This window comes from Lytechinus pictus, chromosome 15 (assembly GCF_037042905.1).
Source record: "Lytechinus pictus isolate F3 Inbred chromosome 15, Lp3.0, whole genome shotgun sequence".
NCBI classification, from domain to species: Eukaryota; Metazoa; Echinodermata; class Echinoidea; order Temnopleuroida; family Toxopneustidae; genus Lytechinus; species Lytechinus pictus.
Window position 1 is genome coordinate 29,400,793 of NC_087259.1, and position 12,884 is coordinate 29,413,676.

Here is a 12,884-nt window from a genome sequence, read left to right on the forward strand (position 1 = left end):
AAGTTTTTTAGACTAAATGCAGTCACTTCCCAAACAGAACAAACCTAGGTTTGAAATTTTTATTCCAATATCTTAGCATAGTGTTATTATTGCAAGAAAAACGCCAATGTAATGCGGTTGCCACATTTTAAATTTCTTAGGTTTGAAATCAAGCTAAATCCAGAATACGAATAATTTATCCTAATGAAATTGACCACTAGTAGGAAACGAATGCTTGCAACTGTATTGTAGCGATGCTTGGATATACTTTTTTTCTGACGAGTGTTGCAAACGCTTATGAATGTGTGTGTTTTTTTAAATATAATTGCGAACTGTTTTGAAACAGATAGGTGTGTGTTTGCAAACGTCCAACAGTCATGCGGTCGCTAGCATTGGTGAAAAAAAGAACTTCATCGACATCGTCTTACAACCCTTTGCAAAGGCATGGACCTAGTAGGTCCATGGCAAAGGCGTTTTGCAAACGCTAGCAAATGTTTGCGGAAAAATAGATTCGCAACGAAATTTTTGAAACAAGTTCAAATTTCTCTGTGACCAAAGAACGAAAAAATAATTTGCGATGATCAAAATTTTAAAGAAGTTTGTTGCAACCTTTTGGCAAACATTTTGATACATTTTACGAATATCAAAACTCGCTGGGTTTGCAGTCATTTATCGCTCAGTGAGATACTCATTAAGTTGTTTAATCTTATTGTGGATTCATTGATAATTGTAATCCAAGCTCATAATGGTTAAAGTGATCATCATTTCATTGTTGGGGGAAGTTTGAGTTCAGATCTAGAGTACTTGCTTGACTTCCATAGCTGGTACTTGGCGGGATTGAAATAATATTTTATCATCTCATTACCTGGAGAATGAGAAATACGAGAATGGAGATACTCATTATTTATTATTTTAACGGTGCACTTTATAATTCGTTTTTTCATACTGTTTCTTAAAAGTGTAGCACTCTTTTGTTGTTAGCACAGTACAAATGGTAAATGTTTTCATTCAACCAATTCAATTAAAGTAATTATATTAGTTACAAATTTTTAGCCTAATATCCCCACAAAAATCAATAATATGTATGAATTAATGAAATAGCACATGCACGAATAAATTCAAATTTACAATATAAAGAGTGAATGAATTCATTAATTGATCAAACTATATGTGTGTCGTTAATGGCACTTGTTAAATGAGATATTTTCAGAGCAACTTCCCAAATTACTGATTATCTTTCTTACCTTCTTGGCTAAGTTCGAGTGGTGCTTCGAATCGTACGATGTTTGGTTGCATTAAGTCTTCCAGATCATCAAACAACTGTAAGAATACAAACCATAAATTCAAGATTTGAAATAAATCATTTTAACCATCATCAAGATAATGTTTCTGAAACACAAGATAAATACGGTTCGGTGACCAAACAAAAGTGCACAGCTATTAAAATGAATACAATAGCCTAAATCATGGAATACTAAGCATTTTTAAAATTCTTTAATCTTTTAATAGCTTGGACTGGAGGAAGTTTTGGAAGCTCATACTGCTTGGCTCATATCTCGTGAAATTCTCTTTTGAAAGTTAAAACTAAATGATTCTTTCCTACCTGTAAACCGCTTTCACTCCCGAGTAGATTGCATCCCATAACATGAATGACTGTGTCCTCAGGATGTATCCTGCTCATCATCTTACCAATCTCTTTCCAAAACCTATTGGGGATTTTATTTAGAAAGAAAGAAAAAAAGAGGAAAAAAACATTATAATACACAGTAAAAAAAAAAAAAAAAAAAGCACCGTGTTTAAGCCTGTCACTCTAACAACAAGTTGTTTAAACTTGTTTGTAATTGTTTAAACTTTTTAAACAACTTGTTTAAAAAAAGTTTAAACATTTTTTAAGTTTACACAGTAGTATTAATTATAGGTAAGCTTTTCTATCACTTGATCTATAGTCTGCAAATAAACATAATAATAATAATAACGGCACATTTACCTAGGGTAGTCACTTCAGTTCCGAAAATGTATGATGCGCACATTGCCAGAATGAGTATTTTTTTTCAAAAAAAAAGTTACCGTCAGAATCAAGAGAAGTGCATTATTTCTCCACCCCTCCCCGCACCCTTCCCCAGACTAGTTCCTACCCCATCCCATCACTTCACACCTCATCTTCAACTAATCGCATACCGATTTACCCTGCCATTCACTGGCCGATCTATACGTAGGGGCACATCCGGCCCGTGCCCCCCACCCCTTTTTGAGAGGCACCAAAAAAATTGTGTTAGGGGAATATGTCATGCATACGCAAGTGAGGAACTTTTTTGGGCCTGTCAAATTTTTCCTGAAACAAAATGCCCTCGATTTGGTAATGAAGCCCCCCCCCCCCTTTTTATTATTTTTTGCTAAAAATTTTTTGTCTGGAACAAAATTACCTCAGTTTGGTAGTGAAGCCCTTTTTAGTGCTTGCCAAAATTATCCTGCAAAAAAATGTCCCTCCCCCTTTTGGAAAGTCGTGGATCCGCCCCTGCTGCCATTTCATACACACACTAACTTTCAATTCCATTTGACAAAATTTCCCCCTTGTATATTTACCTGACTTGGTCTGCTTCGCTTTCTTTCTTCAGCTTAGCTGTCGTTAGAACCTTCTTCCTCAACATGTAGACGTAACCAGGCCCGCCCTGGCAAAACAAACAAATAAACAAGGATAAACAAAATTAATAAACCACATCAAAACAATCAAATAGTCATTAAAACGATTAGTCATCTATCATTTCTCACAGGTATCATTTATGGGCTCTCAAGAAAAAAAAGTTGTCGCAACTTACTGATGGATTTGGTCAAGATGCGCTTTATCAACACTTTGTCGCCCAATAAGTTGTCAGATTTGACAACTTTCCTTGGATATTAAAAGAACGGTTGACATCAAAATGATAATTTCTATCAATTTAACATTGAATTTAAATGACATTTAAACTTTTCAAATCAACCTAAACTTACTTGAGCGTATAGACAGAGAGACTGTGCCATGCATCCTGGTTTATAATCTTGTAAATTTATACGAATAGCATCTAAAATAAAACAAAAATATCAAACGAAAGATAAATGAATTATAGACGAATAGATAAATAGATGAATAAAACAAAATATAAAACCAAATGGATCAGAAATTACAGAACTTTGGCTAACAAATATGCTCATCATTAGATTTAAATGTCACCATGCATAATGTCCCTTTATTAAGTGATAGATTAAACTAGTGTTAGCATTTTAATTGAAATTCAATAAACAACAAGGCATCAGATACTAAATTTATTGCTATTTTTGTATCATTTCCACGAATGCTAATTTTAACATTACAAATAAAGAGACTCGAGAGAATAGATCTTTGTTTTGCACTGTTTAGTACGTTATAGAATCTAACATGGTGAATTAGCTTTATCTACTCCTATACCGCATACATTCGTAATTCCGAAGCTTCGTTATTCCGAAGGTTCGGATATTCCGAAGGTTCGTCATTCCGAAGGTTCGTATTTCCGATGGTTCGTAATTCCGAAGGTTCGTTAGTCCGAAAACGAAATGGGGTTCGTTTTTCCGAAGGTTCGTTAGTCCGAAAACGAAATGATTAACGAACTTATTTCGTTTTCGGACTGACGAACCTTCGGAACAACGAACCTTATTTCGTTTTCGAATTAACGAACCTTCGGAACAACGAACCTTATTTCGTTTTCGGATTAACGAACCTTCGGAACATCGAACTTTATTTCGTTTTCGGATTATCGAACCTTCGGACTAACGAACCTTCGGAATAACGCCACAAATGTTCGGATTAACGAACCCTTTTACGTTTTCGGATTAACGAACATCGAGGTATAGGCAATTTACGTGTTTCGGAATTACGAACCTTCGGAATAAAGAACCTTCGGAATTACGAAGTGTAACCCTCCTATACAATCATGTTTTCTACAAGTAATAAAACAATCGTTTTTGGTGTGTGTTTTTTTTTTTTGCTTGTAGAAGCAGATGAAGCAATCAGAAAGAAATAAGAAGAAACCATAAAGATAATAACAATCAACATACTTTGAATTCGAGCCGACTATTATAAATGTAATAAAGACTTATAATTTTACATTAAGAATTACTACCCCATTAGTCATTCAATCTTACTTACCTATGATTGATTCAAATGTGTCGTTATTAAAGTCCTAAAGTAAGAAAACAATGAAAGGGAAAGAAAAATTGTTACTTTGCTCCAAAGTTTATGACAATTCCATAATTTTTATTCTTAAAATAACTCTTCACAGTTATTATATCTTCTATATATAATTATATGCATAGTAAACACTGTCTTCTGTAATGTTATAGCACTATACATATCGTTTAAAAATATCCAGATATTTGCTATCTATACATGAATAATTTTCATTTTAAACAACTTATTTTAAACATTTTATCAACTAGTATTTCTCTATATATATAGGCCAATGTGTTGAAAAAAGGAGAAAATAACGGGTAAAGTAGATGTCAAATGTAGAGTACGAAGAAAATATATCCATAATATGAATTTATCTTAGACTTTTAAGAAACCTACATCCCTATATTGTGATGACACATTTGCTACTATTTTCCTCATCATCATCATCATCATCGTCATAATCATATTGTCATCGCCATCATCATCAACAATATTATCGTCATTTTTATTAGTATAATAACGCAAGACACATTATTGATTGATACTTACGTAACGGAAAACAAGAACACCCTTATCTCGTCTCGTTTCTTCTAATACCTCTGCCTTCGGAACTTTGGAAGATATGAGCTGAAATTAGATATGTTATAAAATAAAACATGAAACATGATAAAAATAAAACATTGCATAGGTAACTTAAATAATTATATCTTCAGTTGTACTCCGATTGATCAATATTTTCCAATAATATTAGCCCGCGAACCTCAATGATATTCTGAAAACGTATAGTGGTTGTTATATTTCTCTTATTCTATTATTCAATAGGATGGAGACCACCTAAATATTAATGCTTAAAATATTACAAAAGACGTAAACTTTGATTTAAAAAAAAAACGAACATCTTCTAAATATTTACAGTTAAACCATGATCATTATTCCGTAAACTTTCGGCAATCGAATCAAGAAATTTTGTTTACCAGTTGCCAAATATTAATCTCCATTTTCCCCAAAAAATAGTTACTTTACATGGAACATTAATGTACTTCTCTTTTTTTTTGTATTTTGAGACGCTATAGAGCTTGTAGAGAGTGTTATACCTGAAAAGCCTCATCATAGTGGATACAAAATTATTGATTAGCAAAAAAAGGGTTTATTGTCACTTTCATGGGCTCTGATAAATGTTCAGCTTGCACATTTTGTCAAGGGGTACGTTAGTGATAAGAAATATCTGAAATGAATAATCATTAATAAATAAAAACAAATTACCCACCAGTATTCTCGGAGGAACGTAATCTTTTCCTCCGCATAACGTCATTTCTAATTGTTGCTCTGCATACCATTTTAGTTCAGTGATCTCATCTTGGAAATTACCAAATTCTTGCTTCGTCTTTTCACCTAAAAGGCGTGAGAATAAAAAAAACATGAACAAGTATTTGAATGGAAATAAGTGATTCACTGGCAATAGGAATTATAGTATTATACTGAATGATTTCGGTTGAGGTTTGGTCTCTTCGTTTCTTGATATTATTTTTTGGTCTTTTCATTTCAAAATGGAAAGACGCTATATAAATCCTATGTATTATCTATTTATTATTTATTTATTTATTTTTACCGTTCTTAAGCGAGTGTCATATCCCTCTAATGAACAAGAGGTAGCGTTTTTGTCATAATCTTTAGCTGATTAGAATGGTCCAACATCAATGCTCATATCAATTTGATACTTATTTGCTTGATTATTTCTTTCTTTATACTTTATTTATTAATGTACTATCATTTACCTACCTATTTATATAATATATTCTGGGTTTTTTTTACTGTTATATAATTTTTTAATCATGCAATCCTGCGCGGAATCACTTATAGTTTTTAAAGACGGATGATACAAATACAAATGCTACATTCACAGCTGAATAATAACGAATATATAGGCCTACTTTATATAAATATATAAATGAGTAATCAGAACAAAATACAAAGATAATTATCACATTGTTTCAAATTACTAAGATATAGACCTACATAATTTTGGATTATGAAGCAGAGTTCATTATTTTGTGACAAGCCTATTAATAATTTGATAGGAACAATAAACTTTTCTTTGTATTAGTAAATTCAACGCTAAGAAAAATTAACGACACACTGAAAACGCTATACAATATTCACGACCCTGTACCAGAACACCATCGAATAGAAGAATAGGCCTATTCCCAAAGGACAGAAGCAATTGCGACTTATATTATGACATCACAAATTATTGATTGAATTCAATCTACCATTGAAATCAATTGCGACGTTGGCCTGTCCATATTGTACGGAGATAACAATGTACTGTTTATTGATGCGATTTCCATTGCGATGAATAGAAAATAGTTCGATTTCCCGGCTTAAAATTGGTTATACCAAAAAGTAAATTTTTTTAAGGTTCGTGCTACCAATATCTATATTTCAATTTCCAACAGTTTTTTTTCAAATACATTTTGTGCGTTAATCCAACTACGCGTCCCTTAATAATAATATTATTGACGTATCATATTTTCTAACCTAATTTATTAAGTGTATAAGGCAATACATACTCCAGTGGATTTGATCTAGACAAACAACTTCGCCCATCAATACGCATATGTCAATATCAATTCTTTTTTTATGTAGAATACGACATTTCTTAAACATATTGTTCCAGGGCTTTTGGAATGATGTCCAAGAATATTACAGTAAAATTCATGATATACATAAAGTATTGAATGAAATACAAACTTGTTCATACCATGTTCAATGACTAAAAAGAACATAGATATATCAAATCTAATACGCACTTTTGCATAAATGCTGTCCACAAAGTCTTATATTTGCATTCTTCAATGCAATATTTTACGATTTTCATTCATTGTATTAATCATGACGTATAATTGTTATCAAAATATGCACTTCGATTACAGTTTTCATTGTCGTAATGTCTTTTAAACATATTTATGTACTTAATTTTAACTTGCATTGTAGACAGGTAGGCCTATACTTGTCTATAGGTTTGTGGTCGTAGGTCATGCTTTAATCAATTTTATATTCCGTTGTTTCAATAAGCGTATATACTACGTCGAGTAGTTGCTTATCACTTCCATTATGGCCAGAATTGCATAGTAATTTTACTATCATTTTCAAAGATGATGTACCACAGGGTTCAGTTTTGGGGCCTATACCCAATGACAAAAAATGCTTGAAACTGAACATCAAAGATTTTTTTCATCTCTTAATGATCGCAAGTATTATCATCTATAAATGGTGATCGAGAGTGAAACATTGATTTTCATCCATCAAGCATTCAGCAATATGTGAATTCAAATTTAATAAAATTTCTCACCGATTTCAACCTTGAATTCCTTGTCTGCTGTGTCTGGACCTTTATCACGCCATGCACGAGCTCTTTGTCTCCGCTGTTCTTTCCGTTCCGCTAAGACTGTGGATAGGTACAAGATAGGGGGAAGAACAATTTTCCAGTGATTATTATTCTGAAGGTTCGAGTTTTCCGATGGTTCATTGGTCAGAAGGGTTTAATCCGAGGATCCCAAACGAAATAAGGTTAGTTATTCGGATGGTTCGATAGTCCGAAAAAGAAGTATAGTTCATGGTTGCTAATTTTCTAACTAATGAACATTACGATTAAGTTCATTTTTGGAGTATTCGAAACTTCTCAATACAAACATCACCCAAATAAGTCATAGGCCTAAACAGTATTTTCATAACTTCTTTGGCTAACGTTTATGATAAAAGTCAAACAGAACGCATGACTATATCTATGGATGAAGGGGGATGAAGTTGATGGAGTCGGGCACAGATAACAATGTACAATGTACCGAAATCAACAATGAAAATAACTGTATTGCTTTTGAACATAAAGGACACGAACGTGGAATTATGAATTGAATAAAATATGTAGTGATGTACCAATAGCACCCCGATTGATCAAAGCAAAGAATATTTGACTTTTCATTAACACATGAATGAAAGATTGTTATTGAAGGAACTCGTCTCTATGTATCAGGGGCGTCGATCAATTTTTCAGATGGGGGGGGCAAAATCATGAATCAATGTTCCAAAGGCACTCGGTCACACAAAACAAACAAACTCACCCCCCCCCCACACACACACATAGGCCTATATATATATATATATATATATATATATATATGACTCATGAGAAAGAGACACATATCTCACCAACCAAATTAATGCGAGCGCGAAGCGCGAGCTGAAATTTTTTAGTATACTGACATGAAAACAGGAAAAAGTTACCTGTTTATGACTGTTTGTAGTAACTCATGTGGAGGATACATACCTCACTACACAGATAATGCGAGTGCCGAGAGCGACGGCTGAAATGTCTTTATATTCTGACCTGAAAGCTTGATATTGTAAGCATATTTGGTACTAATGATTAAGATGGGTATCTAAAAGAACAATATATATAAATATTGATATTTTGATCTGAAAAAATTGAGTTTAATGGACGTTTTTAATAAAGAACAAGATATATATTCAACAAAAGATGATTGCAAATCGGAGCGGGAGTTCTTTTGAGGTTTAGAACTGAAAACGGGACATTCTGTTCACCTATTTAATCATGAAAAGTATGGGCTTTTGCTACAGAAATGATGCAAGCGCGAAGCGCGAGCTGAAATTTTTTTATATTCCAATCTAAAAAGCGGACATTTTGAGCACGATTTGAAATAAAGAACGAGTTGTGTATCTCAATCTCGCTTGCTGATTTCTGTGTAACATTACAATCTTATTTTATTTTTGCACATGCGGAATTATTGGGGGGCAAAACGATATGTTTGCCCCTACCCCAATATTTTCATTGGTGGGGCGATCGCCCCCCTGCCCCCCCCCCCCCGGATCGACGCCTCTGCTATGTATCCAGATTCGCCCAATGAAATTACTCGCATGCAAGAAATATAGCCTTAATAGTTAGTGAGGACTGAAGACTGAACAGTTCGAGGGGAAGTATAAAAGGAACAAATGGAAGCAAACTGAGAGATATTGAAAGAAAAGCAGCTTTCAATTGTCACATAAATTATGTTATTTGCCTTATGGATATTTGATTCCCTCTTTCCACTATTTTTGTTTTCTCTCTTTTCCCACTTTTTGGTATTCGCCAGCCGCTTTGGGGGACACATGGCCGAGTACCCCCTCTGTAATTATAATGTAGGTTCTTTTTAATGTATTATGATGAAAATACTAAATAATTATACAATTACACTTTTACGATGAAAGCAACACTGAAAATAATGTATTTTAAAGACGACTCGGCGATTTAAAATGATTTATTAGTCGGTGAACAATGCCAGGTCATGAAGGTATTTGTAATTTGGAATGGCGCGGTTGACGAGGTGATACGTCACAATGGCGCGCCAGCCTGTTTGGTTTATGCCCACAATGACAATAATTTGTACTGGGCGCAAGGAGCGCGCATGTTTTGGCGCGCGCGCCTAGGTGTGAAGGCGCGAAAAATCCTTCATTTTAGTCTTGGCTTTCAACGGAGATGAACGTCCAAAATATTCGCTTGTAATTTTTCTTACGACCTTGCATTTTTGAAGACGTCGTAATCTACAAAGAACAACGAAATCTACAAGAATTTTTTGTTGAAACCATCATCGATCGGGACTCACAACAATTTCGCTTATGAAGCTGAAAATGCAGTCCGAATTACTTGATGATGCTCTATTTCTTGCCTGGCCTAACATTAACAATTATAACTCGTCTGCTTTGACTTTGAACCAAGTTTAATACGACGGGGAGCGAGCGTATCGATTACAGCAGTCAGCAGATCGGCTGGGCCCTAACTTTGAGCTGTTTGGTTTCAGCAACGATGGGAACGAATGATGAGAATGTGACTCAAGCTGCTAGGTGGAATTCAGTTAATTCGGCTTTTCATAAGCCTGGAATTTTTATTGAGTCTGAGAGTCTTGTCGTTAACGAGCAGGATTTGGGACTGGCAACAGCCAACCCAGCCAACAAAACATTTGAGCACGGGCCGTGGCACAAGGTTAGAGACTACCTAAGTTAGGCCTAACGTTAGGCCTACATTGGCAACGAAATCATGCATAAGTTAGACATTGTCGGCGACGCCATGATACAGTCGACTATGATTCATCATGATCACCCAATGATATGACTATGACTCATGAGTACCGGTATTGAATGTTTGTCGGAAGGACAGAGGTCCTACTCCTGAGGCTGAGTCCGAGCTCTCGAGTCTGCTTGTGGGAGGAGAGGCGACGGTCTGGATTGGCACTGGCAGACGGAACGGGGTACTCGTGGTCGGTACCACTACCAGACAATTCACAAGTTCCAGTCTCTACAAGACCTAGCCTATCCGGTGAGTACGAAGCAGGAATAGATCTAGGCTAGACTCAGTCTAGATTTAGGTCTACGGTTTAGTGTCAAATAGTATAGGCTAGGCCTAGTAGGTCTAACTTAGGCCTAACGTTAAGCCTACTATTGATGTAGGCCTAGTGCTAATAACTTAGAGTAGAAGTTAGGCTTAAATGAATCGTAGAAGAGGCCTGCTTTGTAACGAGCAGGTAGGCCTGTCTAGGCCTGGCTTTAGAAATCGAACAAAATCATGTTCTTATTGGTCAGGAGTTAATAGGCTCCGAGTCCTTTTCATTTCAATTTCATGGCCCGTCAACCCCCCCCCCCCCGGTTTTCACGTTAGAACGCGAAAATCCTATTACCAACCATAGGCCAGGCATAAGACTAGTTAAGGTAGTCAGGCAAACATGGTTTGATTGGGGGGGGGGGGGGGCTATTTGGCTTGTTAACACAATTGGGGTTTAGATTTGAATGTAGGTCATATGGCAAGCCATAATAAGACATAGCTTGGACTTGGCCTGGAATTAATTTTAAATTTGGTCCAAGTGGTTTATACGATCATGATGGAAAAGGGAGGGGTTATCGTCATAATTCAAACACGGGCCTAGGCCTGTTCCTACTTGACGACTTGTTTTAGTGTCTGAACTAGGTCACTAGGTGTGTCATGGTGATTTTTTAAAATGAGTTCAACAATTTTATTAACGTTAATTACCGTATCGTATTAGGTGTAGGCCCTAGTTCATGGCTGTGGATTAATATGGATGTAAATACATTTTCACAGCCGGTGGTTTGGAAATTGGGGTTAGTCTTTTCAGTATATGCCTAAGCCTACATTGAGCCAGGTTCTAAAACTTCGGCCAGAATCGAAGTATAGGCTAGTATAGGCCCTATTTACGATGGAAAATCAAAGAAAAATGAAGTCTATAGAGGCCGATATGGAATTGGTTCTAGCATTACAGCTTATTCTAGGCCTAGTGATGGGCTAGGCTAAGATGTATTTAAGACCATGATTAATTTTAAGCCGCCGTTTTTGGCAAAAATGGTGAGAATAGCTGAGGGTCTACTAGTGATTGGCAAAAAGTTCGAACTTTTTCGGTACTGATAAATAACTGAGTGAGAAATGTCACTTTGTCTTTGTTATAAATTTACAAGTAGTCTACTACTAGTACAGGTACTCGGACTACAATTTAATGGTGACACCACAGAGGAAATTAGGCTAGGTCCAACGTTAGATCTACTTACAGTAGACGCGGTTTTACATGTCTGTTTTGGGGATAAAGCAGCTGGTTCAGTTAGGCCTATAAAAGTAGTATTTGACCTCTGTGACTTTTTCTGGATATGGGCCAGCATGAGCTGTGTTCTCGGTCTAAAAATTATGTGGATAGACCGGTAGTGGAAGAGCTTATACTAGATATGTATACGTCTACTCAGTTTTTAAATGAACATCTACAGACTGCGACGGGCATGATATTATTGTTGAATCAGTCACTTGAAAAGTAGCGGATGTGGCTTAGCATTATGACATGTGATTGTATGGATTTCTTACAGTCTTTTAAAGGAAAATAACTAGAGTTTATAGTATTGAAAATAATACTATTTATTGCTGATGTTGATGATACAGTGTGATAATGATTATACATTAAATATAAATACATCCACCTTGCACCAAGCAGTTCTGTTTATACATTTACGCCTTGAAAGGGGTTGGTTTTTGGAATTCACTTTGCATGAATTGAATGCCGATGCTTGGTGGAAAGGTGAGCTTCACTTTTCGAGGAAACATGGTGAAACATGGTACACGTAAAAGTAGACTTACCATGCACATAATTTAATAGTCGGATGTAATTTCGAACTAGATTGGAATCCACAAATTAGTTTAGATTGAAGTCAAGGGGTTCAACGAGCAGTTTGTTATATTATAGGCCTCCTAATAAGAAACCTTTATGTAATAGGAGTCGTTTATGTGCGATGATTTTGTGTGGATTTTATTTTGTGTAAAAGAAATAGAAATGCTTAGGCCCTATTGGAATTGAATTTAATTACTGGTTGTTATATAGCGCTTTATATCAACCTCGAAGTCGAACTGCTCAAAGCGCTTCACAATTGAACCTAGTTACACCTCATGGTTCAAGGTATACATCAAATAGGCCTATTTGGCTGGTCAATGATTTGAACTGAGATAATATCGATAATATCATTTAAAAAAAAAAAAAAGATAATTATTATAGATTTGGTATAAATGATCAAGGCGGCAAATAAAATAATAAATAATGAGGAGTTAATTCATGGAAGGCATTGAGTGTAAATGGGCATGTGTGGGAAAGTCTGAAATCTTGTAGATGCACCATGCTGTCAT

General features: G+C 35.2%; 1 protein-coding gene across 1 annotated transcript; it reads right to left on the bottom strand.

Moving 5' to 3' along the window:
- Window positions 1-301: 301 nt before the first annotated feature.
- LOC129278054 (NMDA receptor synaptonuclear signaling and neuronal migration factor-like) lies at window positions 302-8,034 on the bottom strand. Its single transcript, XM_054914266.2, has 9 exons — window positions 7,515-8,034; window positions 5,430-5,554; window positions 4,712-4,789; window positions 4,139-4,172; window positions 2,968-3,038; window positions 2,563-2,648; window positions 1,583-1,685; window positions 1,224-1,299; window positions 302-844 (listed from the first exon to the last, which is right to left on the bottom strand). Exons 2-9 carry the CDS (start codon window positions 5,472-5,474, stop codon window positions 741-743), a joined length of 597 nt encoding a protein of 198 aa, XP_054770241.2. The 5' UTR covers window positions 5,475-5,554; window positions 7,515-8,034; the 3' UTR covers window positions 302-740.
- Window positions 8,035-12,884: the final 4,850 nt, after the last annotated feature.

What these genes read in the sequence shown, in the direction of transcription:
- LOC129278054 (XM_054914266.2), bottom strand. Translation starts at nt 5,474, where the DNA reads ATGACGTTATGCGGAGGAAAAGATTACGTTCCTCCGAGAATACTG. An exon ending in GTGTTCTTGTTTTCCGTTAC is followed by an intron (nt 4,173 to 4,711) that starts GTAAGTATCAAT and finishes TTCTTACTTTAG; the next exon opens with GACTTTAATAACGACACATT. An exon ending in CACATTTGAATCAATCATAG is followed by an intron (nt 3,039 to 4,138) that starts GTAAGTAAGATT and finishes GTTTTATTTTAG; the next exon opens with ATGCTATTCGTATAAATTTA.